General features: G+C 38.1%; 1 protein-coding gene across 5 annotated transcripts in view; it reads right to left on the minus strand.

The window, feature by feature from the left end:
- Positions 1-22,237, minus strand: part of AKAP7 (A-kinase anchoring protein 7) — a 150,379-nt gene that overhangs the window by 76,982 nt on the left and 51,160 nt on the right. For all 5 annotated transcript variants that reach the window (XM_053222238.1, XM_053222240.1, XM_053222242.1 and 2 more), the window contains exon 6: positions 15,803-15,915. In XM_053222238.1, the coding sequence (XP_053078213.1) occupies positions 15,803-15,915 (113 nt within the window). The remainder of the gene's footprint in view (positions 1-15,802; positions 15,916-22,237) is intronic.

The raw sequence follows: 22,237 nt of genomic DNA on the forward strand, positions 1-22,237 counted from the left end.
GGCAAAGGTCCCAGCGGACCCCAGAGAACATGATTGCTGGTATTGGAATGAAGATGCCAGGGTGCGGTGAAACCTGGGAGCCAGTTGTGTGTTGTGATTTACCATAATGCCTGAACTGACACCCAATCGCATGAACTTATTCTGGGGCAAGCCAGCAGTCAGTAACAGTCTTTGAGCCTTGGCAGTGTGATTGGACAAACGTTCCTGGGGACAATCCAGCACCTGGCCATTACTGGGTGAGACCCACTCCCCCTCCCCACCAGAAGGTCTGAGTAGGTCCAAGCCACAGGGCCCTCAGAAGTGAGGGGTTTGGAAACGCAGCCCCATCTGGAATAAAATTCAGAGGGAGGTGCCACCTGGCAGACTGACGGATTATACACAGATAGTGCAGAAGTGGGGAGTGGAAGGAAGCCGGAGACAAAGGAGGGGTGTTTGATTGCCGGTCGGTGAGAGCATAGAGTTCTGGTGCTAGAGACTGGGAGGCTGGGTGATGCCATTTCCACTTATCCCTTCACACACATGCCACACTGATCTACACCAGTAAGCTAAGCATCGCCACCTAGTGGAGAATGGAACAATTACACCAAACCTCATCCAACTGGGCCAACCAAGCCCTAGAGGAACAACACTCCTGCTTGGTTTACAGACTATAAAGTGCTTCATAGTTTGACTTCTAGGGGAAACTGGATGTAATTCATTCGGGTTTCATTCTGTTCACTGGTCTATCCATTTTTTTTCTTTTTAAAAAATTTTTTTAATGTTTATTTTTGAGAGAGAGAGGGAAAGAGAGGGAACAGAGGAGGAGCAGAAAGAGAGGGAGGCACAGAATCCAAAGCAGGCTCCAGGTTCTGAGCTCTCAGCACAGAGCCCTACACAGGGCTCAAACTCACAAACCACGAGATCATGACCTGAGCCAAAGTCGGAGGTTTAAGTGACTTAGCCACCCAGGGGCCCCTTTCTTTTTCTTTTCTTATTCTTGGATACAAAAAGAGGAAAAAGTTGTTTTTATTTTCTGTTTTTATATTTTTTTTATTTTTTTACTATATTTTTATTGTAATTTTTAATTCTATTTTACTTTCTTCATTTCATTTTATTATATTTTATTATATACATTTCTTAAATTTTTAAATGTTTTCTTACTTTTTTTTTCTTTTCTTTTCTTTCCCTTTTTCCTCTATTCTACAAGCTTCTCTCAACAATCAGACCAAAAACACCAAGGATCTAGATTCCTTTATTTGATTGCTTGTGTTGTTTTTAATTTTATTAATTCTTTTTCTTCCTCCAAAATGATGAAATGAAGGAATTCACCCCAAAAGAAAGAGCAGGAAAAAATGACAGGGACTTAATCAACACAGATATAAGCAAGATTTCTGAACTAGAATTTAGAATCACGATAATAAGAATACTAGCTGGGGTTGGAAAAAGCATAAACTGCCTTTCTGTGGAGATAAAAGAAGTAAAATCTAGTCAGGATGAATTAAAAATGCTATACTGAGATGCAATCTCAAATGGATGCCACAGCGGCAAGGATGGACAAAACAGAGCAGTGAATCAGCAATATAGAAGGCAAAATTATGGAGAGTTATGAAGCAGAAAAAATGAGGGAAACTAAGGCATAATATAAGAATTAGAGCACTCAGTGATCCATTAAAAAAGAATAGTATCCGAATCATAAGAGTCCCAAAAGATGAAGACAGAGAAAAAGGGACAGAAGTTTTATGTAAGCAAATCAGATCAGAAAACTTTTCTAACCTGGGGAAAGGCACAGACACCAAAATCCAAGAAGCACAGAGTATTCCCATTAGGTTCAACAAAAACTGACCATCAACAAGGCATATCATAGTCAAATTCACAAAATACACTGACAAGAATTACGAAAGGAGCAAGGGGAAAAAAGTCCTTAACCTGTAAGGGAAGACAGATAAATTTTGCAGCAGATCTATCCACAGAAATGTGGCAGGCCAGAAGGATCAGCAGGATATATTCAACATGCTGAATCAGAAAAATATGCAGCCAACCAGCAAGGTTGTCATTCAAAATAGAAGGAGAGATAGAGTTTCCCAAACAAAAACTAAAGGAGTTCATGACAACCAAACCAGCCCTGCAAGAAAGTTTAGGGGGGGGGGGGCACTCTCTGTAGGGAGAAAAGATGAAACAAAACAAAAAAGACCAAAAGCAACAAAGACTAGAAAGGACCAGAGAACACTACCAGAAAATCCAATTCTACAAGCAACAGAATACAATAAATTCATATCTTTCAGTACTCATTCTAAATGCCAATGGACTAAATGCTCCAATAAAAATACAGGGAGTAACAGAATGGATAAGAAAACAAGATCTTATATGCTGTTTACAAAAGCCCCATTTAGACCTAAAGACAGATTGAAAGTACGGGGATAGAGAATCATCTATCATGTTAATGGTCACCAAAAGAAAGCTGGAGTAGCCATTCTTATATCAGACAATCTAGATTTTAAAATAAAGACTGCAACAAGAGATGAAGAAGGGTATTATATCATAATTAAGGGATCTATCCACCAAATAGCTAACAATTATAAACATTTGTGCCCCCAACATGAGAGAAGCCACATATATAAATCTATTAAAAACATAAATAAACTCATTAATAATAATACCATAATAGCAGGGGACTTCAACACCCCACTTATAGCAATGGACAGATCATCTAAGCAGAAAATCAAAAAGGAAACAATGGCTTTGAGTGACACACTGGACCCGAGGGACTTAACAGATATATTGGGAACATTTCATCCTAAAGCAGCAGAATACACATTCTTCTCCAGTGCACATGGAACATTCTCCAGAATAAACCACATACTAGGACACAAATCAGCCCTCAACAAGTACAAAAAGATCAAGATCACACCGTGCATATTTTCAGACCACAGCCCTATGGTCTCGAAATCAACCACAAGAAAAAAAGTTGGAAAGACAACAAATACTTGGAGATTAAATAACATCCTACTAAAGAATGAATGGGTTAGCCAAGAAATTAAAGAGGCAGTTAAAAAATACATGGAAGCCAATGAAAATGATAATACCACATCCCAAAACCTCTGGGATGCAGCAAAGGCGGTCATAAGAAGGAAGTCTATAGCAATCCAGGCCTTCCAAAGAAGGAAGAAAGGTCTCAGATATACAACCTAACCTTACACCTTAAAGAGCTGGAAAAAGAACAGCAAATAAAACCCCAAACCAGCAGAAGATAAGAAATAAAAAAAAATTAGAGCAGAAATCAATGCTATTGAAATCAAACAAACAGTAGAACAGATACATGAAACCAGGAGCTGGTTCTTTGAAATAAATGACAAAATTGATAAACCCACAGCCAGTTTGATCAAGAAGAAAAAGGAAAGGACCCAAATAGAGAGGAGAGATCACAACCAATACTGCAGAAATTTATAAGCAATTAATTATATGCCAATAAATTGGGCAATCTGGAAGAAATGGACAAATTCCTAGAAACATATAAACTAACAAAATTGAAACAAGAAGAAATAGAAAATTTGAATAGGCCCATAACCAGTAAAGAAATTGAATTAGTAACCAAAAATCTCTCAAAAAACAAGAGTCCAGGGCCAAATGGCTTTCTAGAGTAATTCTACCAAACATTTAAAGAAGAGTTAACACCTATTCTTTTGAAGCTGTTTCAAAAAATACAAGTGGAAGGAAAACTTCCAAACTCATTCTATGAGGCCAGCATTACCTTGATTCCAAAACCAAGCAAAGACCCCACAAAAAATAAGAACTATAGACCAATTTCCCTGATGAACATAGATACAAAAATTCTCAACAAAATACTAACCAAACAGATTCAACAATACATTAAAAGAATTATTCACCACAATCAAGTGGGATTTATACCTGGGATGCAGGGCTGGCTCAGTATCTGCAAATCAATGTGGTACACCACATTAATAAAAGAAAGAACAAGAACCATATGATCCTCTCAAAAGATGCAGAGAAAGCATTTGATAAAATACAGCATCCTTTCTTGATAAATACCCTCAAGAAAGTAGGAATGGAAGCATCATACCTTAAGATCATAAAAGCCATATACAAAAGACCCACCACTAATATAATCCCTAATGAGGAAAAACTGAGCTTTTCCCCTACGATCAGGAACATGACAGTGATGTCTACTCTCACCACTGTTATTCAACTTAGTATTGAAGTCTTAGCCTCAGCCATCAGACAATACAAAGAAATAAAAGGCATCCAAATCGGTAAGGAGAAGTCAAACTTTCACTCTTTGCAGATGACATGATACTCTATATGGAAAACCCAGAATATTCTACCAAAAAACTCCTAGAACTGATCCATGAATTCAGCAAATTCACAGGATATAAAATCAATGCACAGAAATCAGTTGCATTCCTATACACCAATAATGAAGTAGCAGAAAGGGAAATTAAGGAATCAATCCATTTAAAATTGTACCAAAAACCATAAAATACCTAGGAATGAACCTAACCAAAGAGGTGAAAAATCTATATGGTGAAAACTATAGAAAGTTTATGAAAGAAACTGAAGAAGACACAAAAAAATGGAAAAATATTCCATACTCATGGATTGGAAGAACAAATATTGTTAAAATGTCAATACTACCCAAAGCAATCTACATATTCAGTGCAATCCCTATCAAAATAACACCAGCATTCTTCACAGAGCTAGAACACACAATCCTAAAATTTGTATGGAACCACAAAAGACTCCGAATCGCCAAAGCAATCCTGAAAAAGAAAAACAAAGCTGGAAGCATCACAATCCCGGACTTCAAAATGTATTATAAAGCTGTAATCATCAAGACACACAACACACAGATCACAAAACAGACACACAGATCAGTGGAACACAATAGAGAACCCAGAAACGGACCCACAAAAATATGGCCAGCTAATCTTTGACAAAGCAGGAAAGAATATTCAGTGGAATAAAGACAGTCTCTTCAGCAAATGGTGCTGTGAAAACTGGACAGCGACATGCAGAAGAATGAACCTGGACCACTTTCTTACACCATACACAAAAATAAACTCAAAATGGGTGAAAGACCTAAATGTAAGACAGGAAGCCATCAAAATCCTAGAGGAGAAAACAGGCAAAACCCTCTTTGACCTCAGCCATAGCAACTCCTTATTCAACATTGACTTCAGAGGCAAGAGAAACAAATGAAAAAATGAACTACTGGGATCTCATCAAGATAAAAAGTTTCTGCACGGTGAAGGAAATAATCAGCAAAACTAAAAGGCAATCAATGGAATGGGAGAAGGTATTTGCAAATGACGTATCAGATAAAGGGTGACTATCCAAAATCTATAAAGAACTTATCAAACTCAACACCCAAAAAACAAATAATCAAGTGAAGAAATAGGCAAAAGACACGAATGGACATTTCTCCAAAGAAGACATCCAGATGGCTAACAGACACGTGAAAAAATGCTCAACATCACTCATTATCAAAGAAATACAAATCAAAACCACAATGAGATACCACCAGTCACAGCAGTCAGAATAGCTAAAATCAGCAACTAAGGGAACAACAGATGTTGGCAAGGATGTAAAGGAAGAGAATCTCTTTTGCACTGCTGGTGGCAATGCAAACGGGTGCAGCCACTGTGGAAAACAGTATGGAGGTTCCTCAAAAAATTAAAAATAGAACTACCCGATGACCCAGCAATTGCACTACTAGGTATTTATCCAAACGATACAGTTGTGCTGTTTCAAAGGAGCACATACACCCCAATGTTTATAGCAGTGCTATCAACAATAGCCAAAGTATGGAAGGAACCCAAGTGTCCGTCAATAGATGAATGGATAAAGAAGATGTGGTATATATATACAATGGAGTATTACTCGGCAATCAAAAAGAATGAAATCTTGCCATTTGCAACAACATGGATGGAACTACATTGTATTTTGCTAGGTGAAATTAGTCAGAGAAAGATAAATATCATATGACTTCATTCATATGTGGAATTTAAGATACAAAACAGATGAACATAGGGGAAGGGAAGCAAAAATAATATAAAAACAGGGAGGAGGACAAAACATAAGAGACTTTTAAATATAGAGAACAAACTGAGGGTTGCTGGAGGGGTTGTGGTAGGGGGGATGGGCTAAATGGGCAAGGGGCATTAAGGAAGACACTTTTTGGGATGAACACTGGGTGTTATATGTAGAGGATGAATCACTGGATTCTACTCCTGAAATCATTATTCCACTATATGCTAACTTAGATATAAATTTAAAAATAAATAGTATAAAAAAATTTTAAATAAAAGGTTTTTTTCCAACACTAACAGTAATAGTTGAGATAGATAGAACATTTATATTTTAATGTAGTGAAGCTAAACCCATGCAATTCTAATTACTTTGAATACTTTGTTATTGCATATTTTAATACCAGTTCTAAAACTCTGTTTCTTAAATTATAATTAAATCAGAACTTTGTCTATGAATACAAATGCAAGAAAATAAGTAAAAATGCCCACTGAATCTGGATGTTCGAAGCGAAAATATCATTTAGGCCTAAATTATCAAGACCAACATTTCCTAAACCCATGTTCTGCCAAACACAAGTGTCACAAGACGGCCAATGGAAAAAAAAAAAAAACTTGCTAGTCAAGTACATTTGGGAAACAATGCTGATATTCACTGCCCCTCCTTGTGGTGTCCTTTCCTGAATGTACATTATACATCCTGCTTTGTTGAACTCAGAAGGGATCATGTGACTTGCTTTGGCCAATAAGATATGAGCAAAAATGATGTGTGTCACTTCTGAGCTTTAAAAATTGGCCTATGGGGTGCCTGGGTGGCTCATCCGACTTTGGCTCAGGTCATGATCTCACGGCTCGTGAGTTCGAGCCCCACATCAGGCTCTGGGCTGACAGCTCGGAGCCTGGAGCCTGCTTTGGATTCTGTGTCCCTCTCTCACTCTGTCCCTCCCCTGCTCATGCTCTGTCTCTTTCTGTCTCTGTCTCTGTCTCTCTCTCTTTAAAGAATAAATAAACATTAAAAACATTTTTTAATAAAAATCAGCCTATGATTTGGCGTCTCCTGTTTCCTTCTGCCAAAAGACCAGCAAGTCCTACACGGAGGCTGCCCAGCCAAGGTCCTCTGTAAAGATGCCGTGGAGTAGAGCCACACCTGACCCATGTTTCTGAGCAGAAAACAACGCTTTGTTGCTGTAAGCTCTTGAGCTTCACAATAAATGTTGCCAGTTTAAAAATCCTAAGAAGTGGTGGAATAAGGAATCAGATTAACTGTATTTAACCCCTCACTTCTAACATTGACTTCAAGACAGAATCGTTGCCTCACACAAAACCCTGGGGGATATTCTGAGAGAACAATTTCAAGAAATGTTCATGGAAATACTTCCTTCAAATCTCCATTCCACTTTGCACAGACTTAAAACTAGTTTGACTGTATCATTTCTTCTAGAGTTCTCAACGTTTTCAAAATCTTTAACAGAATTAGGACCAATCAGGTATATCATTTATTACTCTGACATTAGTCAATTCCTAGAATCCTTCCTTAAAATAATTCAGCTTTCTGTCTGTAATTTTCTATATGTTTCAACCTTAAAGATGTATAAAGTGCTAAACAGTTTCAAATGAACATTCAGTTTACCTGTGTAGGTATCATTTTCGGTTGTTAAATAATTGCAAACTTATTTAGGGGTTTTTTTCAATATATGGAAAGAGACAACACAACAGCATGAAGTTGAAAAATGTCATCAGAAACATAAATGAAGTCATTTGCTATAAATAGTGCTCTTGGACACACTCTAGATGACACAGTTGACTAATGGCACCTAGAATATCTCAGAAGAAATTCTAATTCCATCTCAGTAGATTTCACTGAATTTTTAGTTTTAAAAAACCATGAAAAAAAAGAGGTGTGTTGCTATGTTTTGTTTATTTACTGATTTTTAATTTAATTAAGAAAATTCTAAGAATTCTACATGAGCCTTAGGTCTAAGTGCACCTGATGTACAAAGAAATTCAAAACCAACTAAAACTCATGAGTAATTAAGTCATTTGGCATTGGGAGATTCAGGAATCGGTTACTGAAGAAATCTGCTTTACCTTGTACCAAGGACATTTTTGTTTTAAATACGAAATTTATTGTCAAATTGGTTTCCATATGACACCCAGTGCTCATCCCAACAGGTGCCCTCCTCAATACCCATCACCCACCCTCCCCTCCCTCCGACCCGCATCAACCCTCAGTTTGTTCTCAGTTTTTAAGAGTCTCTTAGGTTTGGGTCCCTCCCTCTCTAACTTTTTTTTTTTCCTTCCCCTCCCCCATGGTCTTCTGTTAAGTTTCTCAGGATCCACATAAGAGTGAAAATCTATGGTCTTTCTCTGTATGACTTATTTCACTTAGCATAACACTCTCCAGTTCCATCCACGTGGCTACAAAAGGCCATATTTCATTCTTTCTCATTGCCACGTAGTATTCCATGGACATTTTAAGACAAGCTTTTGTCTGGAATGACAAAGGCTTGCTGATCCCTGCAGTCTTGCAGTCTTTCAGGGACAAGGTGACGGGAGTGGCAGGGCAGTTTTGCAGGCTCCCATGCTCAGGGCTTCCTCCTCTTCTGAGACAGGGATGGACTATTGTGAGGATGGGCCTGCCCGCCTCCCTGCTGCCAGCCCTGAGCTCCTTGGCTGCTGCTGGAGGGACTCCCCCCAACCCCCACCTTTGGAAGGCGACACTTCCTGAGAGTCACCTCCTCTGGGCCCCCTTCCACATCTTCTATGCCTTCTTACAGTGGAGACCTCACCCTCTGGGAGTGACCATTTGCTGATCATTTCTGAGATCCGTCAGCCATAGGCCTGCCTCTCCCTCTACCATCTCCCCCACCTGAAGCAGCTTCTCATGAAAGCCCCGCTAGTTCCAGTTGCTTCTGGACATATTTGCACATCTGTTGCTTTTTACAGATTCCTCTTTCACTGAAGATGCAGTTCATGATATTTTTGCCGTCATCTTTATTGTTCTGTATGGTTCCAAGAGAAGAAATGGGGAGATCCAAATCTAAATTGCCGCCACCTTCCTACACTTAAAGACCTTTCTCCTTTCTGTGTAGGAGAAAGCCTCCCTCCATGCATATAAGAAAATCTATCTGAGGTTTTAAAAAAACAAAACAAAGCAAAAACATCTCTATTTGAAGCCAAATTCACCTCTTTGGGCAAAATGCTTACTATATAGACATTTCAGAATAGCACAGGAGTCAAGAACCATTAAGACTAATGAGTTGCATTGTAACTCTATGAGTCAGCAAAGGTCAAGAAAGACTATAAGAGTTGTCCAGAGCTAAACAACAAAGGTAACACAAGAAAACTTGTGCTGTTCCAAATTTATTATAGAGACTCCCTTGAGAAGGAACAGTCTAGCACTCCTGAGTTTTGAAATGGTTTATAAAGGCACATCATTGTGCAGAACCAGGAAAGTCAGTGGCAGCTACATTATACCAGCCACTTAACAAAATCCTGAGAAAATGTGCTACCTGCTAGATACATAAGAGTAAATAATGGCAGTAGGTGAGGAAAGACAACGGCAGAAGGTCCTGGCAGAGGAAGGCTGGGACTCAGCCAACCTAGCATAGAAATTCTGTACTACAACTGGTCCTGTATATTGAATCAGGGACTGGGTTTTCCCCCTTAATTGTGCCACCATCATCCATACGCTCTTCTTTTCCACTTCCCATTGCCATCTCTACTGATGACTGACCTGTATTCTCCTCCCTGCTTCCCCCACCCAGCCTTATCATCTTATGGTCCAATAACCACTTCTTTGCCCATGCTTTCTGCATATCAAATCCTGCACTCAAAACAAACCAGTCTAAGTGACATTTGTAGCTAACAATTTCAAAGGAGACCATTTCTTTCCTTCTAAAGTTCTCTCACTGTCTAACTCTGTGAAAAGTTGCTACAAGGAAGTGCCAACTAACAAACTATAGCTTTGTTGGTTTAGTGCTACCTTAGTAATTTGAAAGAGTCATAGGCCAGGAAAAGGATCTAAAAAGGCCAGAAAATAATTAATGCTTAAAAACAACAGATTTATCCACAAAAAGATCACATTTATTTCTTAAGGAATCTAGATCTGCATTAAGATACTTTTTGATTTGAAACTGGTCTTCTTCTGCCACCAAGTGTTAGCACACATTTCTAACCAGCCAGTTTTTGCAATGGTTAAATCACAGAAGTACGAGGTCCCGCAGTAAGAAAAATATATCCAAAAGAAGGCAGATAAAAAGCATGGACTTAAAAGCATGGATAAAAAGCATATAAAAAGTTGCAGACTAACCACATAAAACAAATATATTCCAAGAAAACTACACAGAGAACTTGAATTTTAGTTACTATTTCAGACACATGGAAACTTAATAAGATTTTCTAAGGCTCCATTCATTTAATGAAAGAAACTACAACTCTCAAAGCACAATGATAATCAAACTACCTTTAAAATATACAGTAACTATTTTCAATAGTCTCTAATGCAATATACCCTACTAGAATTTCATGAAACTAAGAATATGCAAAACTAACACATTGACTAAATGCCTCCTACTGTTTAGAAAAACATATAATGCCAAGGGAAATCTTAAGTTTCTCAGATTCTAAATTAAGAGAACTCACTTCTGAGCTTGGGAACCAGAAAGCCATGCTGTAGCTGAGGAAGTTCCAACCAGGAAATTTGAAAAGGAGTTTCTGTATTTTCAAAATGCTGACCACAATCTACAGAACTTCTGGTTATCCCACTGGACTTTTGGTTAATTCTACTAAGTGGTATTACCTACAAATAGATGCCTATCAGAGGATGGCACCCCACAGCCTAGGACTTCTGCAGCCAACACTAAACACCACTGGGAAATCCTCATAGCAGATCCTATGACCGTTCCAGTGGTGGTAAACATTCATCCCCTGCACCAAAGATCTGTTCATATCTTTTACACTAGTGACACATGTTATCTTCATGAACAGACCAATTATGGCTTCAGCTTTAAATCTTTACACACACACACACACACACACACACACACACACACACACACACACACTGGCATGGATTAACAGCTTTTTAAATCGTAAAAATGATTCAGTATATGGTGAAAAAAAATACCAGTTGAAGTACTATTACAGAATAATTGGTTATACTTCCTGTCGATAATAATGAATGGATAATCTTAACTACCTCAGAATCTGCCTATAATGATGCAGAGCACCCGTCCACCCAGAACACCCCTTTTTACCAATAATTACCATGTCTACAGTAATAACAGCGGTATCTTAGGAGTATATCAGTATCTACTCACTACACAAAGTGATTTCCGGATGACCTTCTAGCAGATCACACCGAAATATAAAGAGTACACCAACCTTCAAGACAGCCTCTTGGTGGGAGATACTATTAGCTCTTTTCTAGATACTTTCGCTACATACCACCTATCCATACCAGAAACAACACTCCTCAGGATGATGGAAAACCTTCAAGTTTTCTGCATTTGGTGGCTTCACCTTACCCTTCATTGTCATGAGACATCTAACTTGCCCATCACCATTTCTATGATCAGCCCACTAAGGCTCCACTCTTCCTCAGAACCTCAGCAAACTCCCAACCAACCACAAGAGAAATCCTGTGTGTGTCAGGGAAATTTACTATATTCCAGGTGACGTTAAGATCAGAGGTATTCACTGACCTACCAGAAGAATTATGGGCTAAAAGAGCAATTGCAGGAACCCACATTTTACCGTCAAAATACAAGGAAGTCACATTAAGCTGTGTTTAAGGCAAACCCAAGGAACTACTTTATACAACCTTAATCATAGTTTACATTCTACATGTTATTTACCTTTTTTGTGCTATTAACACAGTCCTTATAAGTATCTATTTTAATAGCTTCTTAAATCATTGATATACCATAACTGACTTAAAAATTCCCTCCCTGTAATGGAAGCTTTTTCTAATTTTTCTCTATTACAGATAGTGGTTCAGTAAACATCTTTACACATAAAGAATTTCTTCTTTTAAATTGTTTCTTAGTTATAAAATAAGTAAGTCCTACGGATATAATGTACAACATGGTGATAATAGTTAAAAATAACTATATTGTTAAAAAATACTACATTATATATTTGGAAATTACTAAGAGAGTAGTAAAAGTTCTCACAACAACCAAAAATGGTAACTGTATGAAGTGATGGATGTGTTAACTAACCTTATTACGGTAATCATTTTGTAATATATTCATATACTAAATCATTAGGTTGTACACTTGAAATTTACACAATGCTATATATCTATTTTATCTAAATAAAAATTATTTGTTTAGGATAATTTCAGAAGCATGAACCTCTTAAAGAATATAAATATTTTAACTTTTTATAGGAATCGCTCAATGTATAGCTCAAAGGGCCATACCAAGCCACCATTCAAATCCCTGATGGTCCTTCTACCTCAAGCATACACTAACAAATGTTCCTCTAATACAAAATGGTTGGAAGTATAAATTAGGACCACTGTTTGTGGTGTTTTTAAAAAGTTAAAATGTACAATGCCCTTTGACCTTGACATTCCATTTCAAAAAACTGTTTCTTTGAAATAATAGCATATTTACCCAAAGAAAAATGAACAAGGATGCTCACTGCAGCACTGTTTGTGCTAAAACAAAACAAAACAAAACAAAACACCCAGACATTAATGTAATTTATTCATTAACGGGAGAATAAATTTTGATAAATCAAAATAATGTATATTTATTTCTGTTTTAAAGAAACTATATGCAGGTTATATGCACCTATCTATCTATGCATTTGCAGTGTATAGAGAAAAAGTCAAGAGGATATACCACTAGTAGTGGTAACCTACAGAGAAATTGGGGAAAAGGGGGTGATGGGATAGTGATGAAAGAAAAATTATATATTTCACTCCATAGGTTTGCATGTGTTTGGACTGTTTACAGTGACCAAATATTCATCTAATACTTTTACAATTAAAATAACTTTTAAAGTAAAAGAAAGTACTTGAAATAAGACAAACTTCCTAACACTTGAGTGATTGAAACTTATTATTTCCTACCTCTCTCTCTCTTCCTCCTTTTATTCTTTATCAATCTAAATAACACTGAACACTAGCAATGCTTTCCATTACTGATTTTATCAATATCCATTGCCTTGTAAATGAGTGAAGCAGAATAAAAACCAGGTAGAGAATTGGTGCTGAGAAAGGAAAATAGATGTTTGGAAATGTAAAAAAATTAAGAAGAAAGAGACTGAAGAACCACATATTTTCAAATAATCTGTATTCCAAACCACAAAGCATAATAAAAGTGTACTTTTATGCACGCTACCTTTTCATACTGGCTTTAACTTTTACAGTGGAACAAACGATTTGCTGCATTAAAAAATGCTGGATATTTATTTAAACCTGCAGGTCTCAGACTAAACCACGCTGCAGACCATCTGATTAGAATCACCTGTGGTACTGCCTGACCATCAAAAGCAAGGTCTTTAGGTACAACTCCAGATCTGAAGCTAGAGGGTGGATATCTTCAAGCTTCAATGTTGACATATGAATCCCACAGTTTAAAATATACATTCTTAAGCAGTCAGGAACACTGGGCATCATAGTAGTACACAGGAACAGAGTCATTCCATTATTGAAAAGAAAAAAATCTCATTTGGCTGTCTGAAAGACAGTAAAGTCATAATTTATTTTCTAGGGGCACCTGGGTGTCTCAGTCAGGTTGGGCATCCGACTTCGGCTCAGGTCACAATCTCACGGTTTGTGAGTTCAAGCCCTGTGTCGGGCTCTGCTACAGCTCAGAGCCTGGATCCTGCTTTGGATTCTCTGTCTCTTTCTCTCTCTCCTTCTCTCTCTGCCCCTCCTACTTGTGCTCTGTCTCTCTCTGTCTCTCAAAAATGAATAACTGTAAGAAAAAAAAATTTTAATAATAATTTATTTTCTAAAGATTACACTTTCAAATCTAGACAAAATACAATCCGATTTAGATTTTATATACCATTCAGGCAGGGACTGTTTCTATTTTGATCATAACTCTGAGCCCAGCACCAATGTCTGGCATGTACTAGGCACTCAGTAAATATCTGCTGACTTAATAGGATTTGGACCAGGGAGCTCCTCACGTAAACACAGAAATTAATTTGGATGAACTGGATGTGGCCAGTGGGGGCAGAGAATATGAGCCTGGGAAAGAGATAAGATGGATTCCATGCAGGGCTCTGCAAATGGAGGAATAGGATCTCATTCAGCCACTTAACATTTGTTAGTCTCATATCCCTTTTCTATAAAATAAGGGAGCAGATTTGGGGAAATTAACTGCCAAGGAATCATTTAAATTTAGCCTGAAACGTTGAAATTGAGATTCTAGAGTAGCTGAAACACTCCTTTGATAAATGTCCTTGTGTGCTCTCATGTAAAAGCTAAAACTGTAAAGACAAAGAAACATTTTGAAATGATGGATATTACCTTCACCACTGATTTGTCATTCTGTGATTAAGTGTGAAATCACTGGCAAGAGGACAATCCATTTGAAAGCAAAACAAGAAAGATAATGAGTAAAAACAGTAAATCATCAGTCTGCAAGTTTTGACGGTTGTTAGTCCAAATTTCAACATCTGTTACTTAAAATATTTAGGAATGGTACCTGATATAGTTATTATTGAATGTGGGGCATAGTCACCAAAAGAAAAAAAAAACATCTTTTTGAGAAAGTATTCACAATAGCTTGTAAAAAACTCACAACCACAGGATGGTCAATCACCCAAACAGAGGTTCTAAAAGACTGAAAAGACCTTCTGAGCGAAAAGACGTTAAATACAATATGTGCCAAATTTAGAAAAGAGATCTACTTACTAATAAACATGACCTTCATTTATAAAGCTGCAAATCAGTCTTAACTGCAGCAAAGGGTCAGGGAGAGTAGGAACGAATATTAATCTGCATGGCCATCTCCAGAACTCTGGTATGTTAGAGCAGGTCAGATGTCTAAATGTGCATAAGACGCTCCCTAGGCTGAAATGGGAAAAACAATGAAGGGTGCCCTTAGGATTCCAGGAGAAAAGCTCATGAATCCTGAAGAAAACCAAAAGTTACTCCAACCTGTGAGAAGACAGAAAGTCACCCTAAGATGTGGGAGGTCAAGAGACCGGTCCCTCAGCTCGTGTCAGGAAAAAGTACTTTTAACTGATGGGAGGATGGGGACTCCTCAGTTACCCTCTTGCCCAGTCCGTGGAACACCTGTTCCAAGCCCTAATGGCAACAACTGCTGAACGCACAAGGTCGTCTACTGGAGCCCTTGAAAGAGATGCGTAAAGGGGGGTAAAAAAGCTTGTCCCACCTTGAAGAACCCAGTTCCAGTGAGCAGCACCAGAGTATGCAGGCCAGAGGAAGAAGCTTTGAGGGCAGCAGGCTGTGAACAACCATAAGCAAAGAAAGCAGTAAAATGGGGCCCCAGCCCTGCCTCAACACCCTTCAATGGAGCAGACGTGGCAACAGACGAAGCAGCAGGAAACGTGGGTCAGAGTATACAGCTAACAGCCACAGAGGCAAAGGAGGGCACAGGGGTAATGGCCTGCATGGAGTCTCGTCAGCCAGCTCAGCATCCCTGGGAACTGGAAACAATCTCACTTGGAATCCCAGGACCAAGAGTAGTAGGGGGTCAAAAACGACTGCAAATGTCACTCATGCCCCAACCATGCTTATTAAGGCTGGTGTAGCGGGCAAAACAAGGCTTAGGATGAAACTGTCCACTCACCTTCTTCCGGAGCCATGGTGCTTTGGACAATTTCATAAAAGTCAAATGAGGCTTAAAACCCCTGTTTTCTCCTGCCAAGATGCCCTTTTCTTGAAACGTCCTTTTTGCAGTCTCTAAAGAAAATAAAAACCAAAAAAATGCTACTGCAACACATAGCTACCTTTCATTATAAAAATGGCAGTTCAAAAAATAACAAATTACTCTATAATGAAGATTAAATACCTGTATGAGATATTATTTTTTAAGAGAGGAAAAACCACAATGTGTATAACAAGTATATTATTAAATTTGCAGAGATTTCAAATTTTAAGTTAAGCACGCAAAAGCAACAATTTGAAAAGGAAACATTTAATAAAACAAAAAAAATTTGTCCGATATGTTGATTTTCACTGAATATCCCAGTGGTATCCATACTCATAAAGAAGGACCAGCTTATCTGTAACCCATAATATCTAAAGACTAAGATGGAATAAAAGAAATCAGATTCACCCTCCTATCTGAAACAATAAAAGGACAAGGTACATAAAACAATGGTTTGCAAGACACTGTATGTATTGGGCAAAAATAGGTCAGTGATCTCTTAGAGATGAAAAACAAGGTAAGCCCCCTCGGGTTAGAGTTAGGGGTTAAGGGTTAGGGCTTGGGGTTAGGGTTAGAAATAGTGTTAGGGGTTAGTGTTAGGGTTAGGGGTTAAGGGTTAGGGTTAGAAATAGTGTTAGGGGTCGCTCCTCATTAGGGAAATACAAACCAAAACCACACTCAGGTATCACCTCACGCCAGTCAGAGTGGCCAAAATGAACAAATCAGGAGATTATAGATGCTGGCGAGGATGTGGAGAAACAGGAACCCTCTTGCACTGTTGGTGGGAATGCAAATTGGTGCAGCCACTCTGGAAAACAGTGTGGAGGTTCCTTAAAAAATTAAAAATAGCCCTACCCTATGACCCAGCAATAGCACTGCTAGGAATTTATCCAAGGGATACAGGACTACTGATGCATAGGGGCACTTGTACCCCAACGCTTATAGCAGCACTCTCAACAATAGCCAAATTATGGAAAGAGCCGCAATGTCCATCAACTGATGAATGGATAAAGAAATTGTGGTTTATATACACAATGGAGTACTACGTGGCAATGAGAAGGAATGAAATATGGCCCTTTGTAGCAACATAGTTGGAACCGGAGAGTGTTATGCTAAGTGAAATAAGCCATACAGAGAAAGACAGATACCATATGGTTTCACTCTTATGTGGATCCTGAGAAACTTAACAGAAACCCATGGGGTAGGGGAAGGAAAAAAAAAAAAGAGGTTAGAGTGGGAGAGAGCCAAAGCATAAGAGACTCTTAAAAACTGGGAACAAACTGAGGGTTGATGGGGGGTGGGAGGGAGGGGAGGGTGCATGATGGGTATTGAGGAGGGCACCTTTTGGGATGAGCACTGGGTGTTGTATGGAAACCAATTTGAAAATAAACTTCATATAATGAAAAAAAAAGAAATAGTGTTAAGGGTTAGTGTTAGGGTTAGGGGTTAAGGGTTAGGGCTTGGGGTTAGGGTAAGAAATAGTGTTAGGGGTTAGTGTTAGGGTTAGGGTTAGAAGTAGCGTTAGGATTCGTATCAAGCTTTGCTAAGTGGTAAAAAATGGGTTTAGAGAGGTGGGCAGGAGCATTAGAGACATGGTAAAATCTTCAGACTGTATTCTCAGTATGGCAGGAAATCCTGGGGTTTTAAGCAAGGCAAATGTACGTGTGAGAATAACTTTCTTTATTCATCTCTATTTCAACTACAATGTACACTTCTTCCTCTGGAAGAAATTTAATCTCAGACAATCCAATGCTCCCCTCTTTTCGTAGGACTGTAGTTTAGCTGAATAGAAGGTAGCTAATGGGGTGTCATACGTTTTAGAAGGGGATGTAGCATCTGGCTCTTGGGTCATCATCCGCAACTCCTCAGACACGCACCATGCTTGGTTTTTGTAGCGGACCCTCCCTCATCCCTATATAATGACTGCAACTTCCCTCCCACCTCTGGTGTGCAAGATTTCATTCTGTTGGTCACCATACCCTGGCAAGCAGGAGTTCACTGAACCTGTCTGAGCCCCTTTCCCACTTTCTTGCTATTCTTGAGCACGAAAAAATAGCATAATTACCCAGGACCAAGGAGGAAAGGGCCGAAACCCTGTAAGACCACCCATTCACACAATGCCACCCTCACTTCACCTCTACCACCACTCTAGAAGCACAGGGGCTTCTTCCTTGCCACACCTATAGGCACACTTCAGGAGCAAAGCACAAGGTCACCCCTGCTCTCGGACTCATGCGAGTTTCTGCTCTTCCAGTCAGGATGATGGAGGGGCAAGAACTCACACTCTACCTTGAGCTCTAACTCTCTTCTTTGCCTGACCCTGGGAGTCTTTTCTAGCATCAAAGCAGGAAAAACTTACCATTATGTTTAGGTGTTGAACTCCCAAAGCCTTTCCTTGATTTTTCTTGCTATATTCTATTCTGTGAACATGGGTGCCACGGTCAGGGTGGGGGGGGGGGGGGCGGAGAATAGGCACAGAACAAGGCATATAAGAAATACAAGGAGAGGGACGCCTGTGTGGCTCATTCAGTTAAGCCTCTGACTTTGGCTTGGGTCATGATCTCACGGTTCATGAGTTTGAGCCCCACATCAGGCTCTGCACTAACAGTGTGGTGCCTGCTTGGGACTCTCTCTCTCTCTCTCTCTCTCTCTCTCCCTCTCTCTCTGCCCCTATCCCCACCTTGCTCTCTCTCAAAAATAAATAAATAAACTTAAAAAAGAAACAGACTTAGAGTTAAAATATTAAGCGAACTCATACACAACTGCCGTTTTTATGGGTCAAAAATAGTCAAATATTGGCAGTGTCTGATAGCTTAACATATACCATGGTGGACTAACTTATTAAGTTCCTAGGATCGGACTGAAGGGATTAGGACATATTTTCTAAGTCTTCAAGTATTTGAAGAATTAGCACGTAGAAGAGTTACTGGTAGCAACTCCGTAACATGTTCGTATCAACCCAGAAAACAGACATGGCATGAAGGTGCGAAAGCAAAAATTCATTTGTTCATTTATTTACTGAGCACTTCCCAAGTATGTCAGGCACACTATCTGCTTGAGACAGCAAACGTGTCCCTGCTTTCAGAGAGCTTATAGTCTCAGGGGACAGATTTGGGTCCAGTAAAGAGAAGGACTTAACAATGTTCAGAATTATCAAAAACTACAAAAGATATAAAGAAAGGAGTTTTGTGAAGAGAAATTAAAAAGTAGGCATCTCTACTGTTCATTACTATCTATATTAATTTACACTTATGTATTTTACTTGATGTAACAATCTTATTATCAACTGATTCTAAAGATAGAACATTTTCCTATTTGCTGGTCTCAGTTACATTAAATTTTGACCCAACAGTTTTCATTATTCACTGGGCGTAATTTTTTTTTTTTTTTTTCAGAGAGAGAGAGACAGACAGAGAAAGCATGAGCTGAGCTGGGGAGGGCAGAGAGAGAGGGAGACAGAATCCCAAGCAGGCTCCTCACTGTCAGTGCAGAGTCTGATGAGGGGCTCAAAGCATGAACCATAAGATCATGATCTGAGCCGAAATCAAGAGTCAGACACTCAACCAACTGAGCCACCCAGCTGCCCTAGGCCTTAAATTTTGATGATAGGTATCTATTTACAATACTGTTTTAAATAATATGTCACAAAGCACATATAATTTGTTATTGTGTTTTGTTCAGTACAGTATATTCTCTAGGTAGACAGAAATAAGAAAAAAAAGAAATTGTTGTCTTCTTTTTGAAAAGTATTTCTTAGTGTTGGTGTTTTGCTCCTAATAGCAGTATAATCTATTGCTTAGCTAGACTACAGGGTAATGGTTATAGATATATCATTCTTGAGGGACACCTGGGTGGCTCAGTCGGTTAAGCATCTGACTCTTGATCTCTCGGTTAGCGAATCTGAGCCCAACGTCAGGCTTTGCTGACAGCACAAAGCCTGCTTAGGATTCTCTCTCTTCCTATCTCTCTGCCCCTCCCCTGCTCGTACACGCTCTCAAAATAAACAAACATTTTTTTGAAAGGTCATTCTTGAGATGAGAAGAGTTTCTGCTGGTGTGAAAACCACGTGTCATTTTTCATCTACGCTAACTCACATTCTGAAGAGAAGCTTATGAATAATTTAAGAGATTGTTCAATTCCTCCTAGTCCACAGCCATTCCTCCAAGCACTAAATAGAAAATCACACAGCAAATATATCAGACAACCTTCAAAAGCCAACTAAGAACACTTCCTAAATAATATGACATGCCTCATAGCTAAAGGTACAAAATGTCCGAAGAACAATTTCTTAAAATGTATTTAAACACTAGGAGACTTCACTGTATAAAAGAAGACTGAAACGAATATTTCATTAAAGAAACAATATTTTGTAATCCTAACAAATACAGTTTTCTCTATTTGAGGGAGGGGGCTGTTTTATTCAACAAACATTTATTGAGTATGCTAAGCACTAGGAAGTTTTATCTGTTTTTTAATTTTTTATATATATTTATTTTTATATAGGACATTTTATTCAAATGAACTCTTAAGTATGTAGCAACAATAAATTTATAGCTAAAATGTAAAGAAATTGCTAAAGTTGTCTCAAAGTAAATGTTGCAACAGACCAATTTTAATAAAATCATGTCTTTTTAACTAAACACACCTTCTTGTAAATTTTGTTCCTTTTTTCCTCTTTTGCTGTTTTTACCCTTTTGCTAACATTGTAAGGGATATTTATATGATAGCATGATCTATAATTTGAGAATAATCACAAAGAGGTTTATTTTTTTATTGAGGTATACAAAAGGTTTACTAATAAGAGTAGTCTAGGGGCGGCTGGTGGCTCAGTTAAGCGTCCAAGTCTTGATTTTTGTTCAGGTCATGATCTCACATTCCATGAGACTGAGCCCCTTGTTGGGCTCCATGCTGACAGCGCAGAGCCTCCTTGGGATTCTCTCTCTCTTCCTCTCTCTCTGCCCCTCCCATGCGTTCATGCAGCACACGTGCACTCTCTCTCTCAAAATAAAAAGAATAATTTAGAATATTAAATGTAAATTACATAGTCCTAATAAATTCTTAAGTTTTAATATTCTATTTCAGATACAACAGAAATAAGTAGTTGGATTTTAGCTTTAAGAAGACTGATTTGTAATTAGACAATACACAATACAATAGGGGGTGATAAAGTCTCTCCATGCTTTCTAATTGGAAGATACTTTCTTACACTATTTTAAGTTACAGTAAATCTATGTCACATATAGTATGAAAAATCTCAATAAAATTTTAGAATCGCTGTTTAGCCATCTAAACTTGAATGAAATAAAAGCCATACAACTGTTTTTGTTGTTCCTAGGTTATTACTATTTGAAGGATTCTTGTTTCCATATATATGCTACTTAAACTGTTTCATTTTAGATTTAGTAAGTCATTTAAACTGTATATACACTTCAACATAAAGGCTGCCATAATATGAACTTCAATTAAAACATTTTATACTCATCATTTTAAGCAGATATTTCCAATTCATTACTATGTAAAACTGTCCAACAGAATTTTAAAACATTTCATTCTTGAAAGCAAGTCTTTAAAATTATACCTTGATGCCACAGGAATCATATTCATTCCACTGCAGTTGAGGAAAGAGACCCAGATTGAGCACTCTAACACTGGCTCAGTTCTCTTATTATTCAATTTGTGTCCTTGGACAGATTCCTTAAACTTGACAGTAAAAGTGATGAGGCCATTACAAATGATCTCTCAGGTCCCTCTTCTCATCCCCACAACCAGCCAGTCCAAGTGAGCGGTCAGAGAATGCTGGTACATTATCTATCAGGGATTCTAGACACCAGGACTGGATTTTACGCTCATGCAGAGATTTAGACATAAATATAAATAAGAAAAAAGAAACTATGTTCATTCAGTTACACTTTTATGCTTACATCATACATTTTTCATTGACTTATACATCTCTTTAAAAGACAGTTATTGAATATCTATTAAATAGCAGGCTCTGGGGACCCAAAGATGAAAGATTCCTTCCAAAAGCTTTCACTCTAGTTGAGAAACATCGATTTTAAACAATCAAATTCAATGAACTACTGTAGTTTCTATAGTAGATAAGCATTTATATACAGAATATAGGGAAGGTTAGAGAAGAAAGTGGTCATTTCTATTTTGAAGAAATCAGAAAAGCCTTCATTTTGGAAATGACATTTGAAATGAGTCCTATAAAAGATCAATTATACAGTCTGAAAAAGAAATTAAGAATAAACTCAATTCCATTTACAATAGTATCAAAAATAATACAATACTTAGGAATAAACTTTACCAAGGAGGCAAAAGACTGACAACTACAAAATGGTACTGAAAGAA

Source organism: Acinonyx jubatus, chromosome B2, assembly GCF_027475565.1.
Source record: "Acinonyx jubatus isolate Ajub_Pintada_27869175 chromosome B2, VMU_Ajub_asm_v1.0, whole genome shotgun sequence".
NCBI classification, from domain to species: Eukaryota; Metazoa; Chordata; class Mammalia; order Carnivora; family Felidae; genus Acinonyx; species Acinonyx jubatus.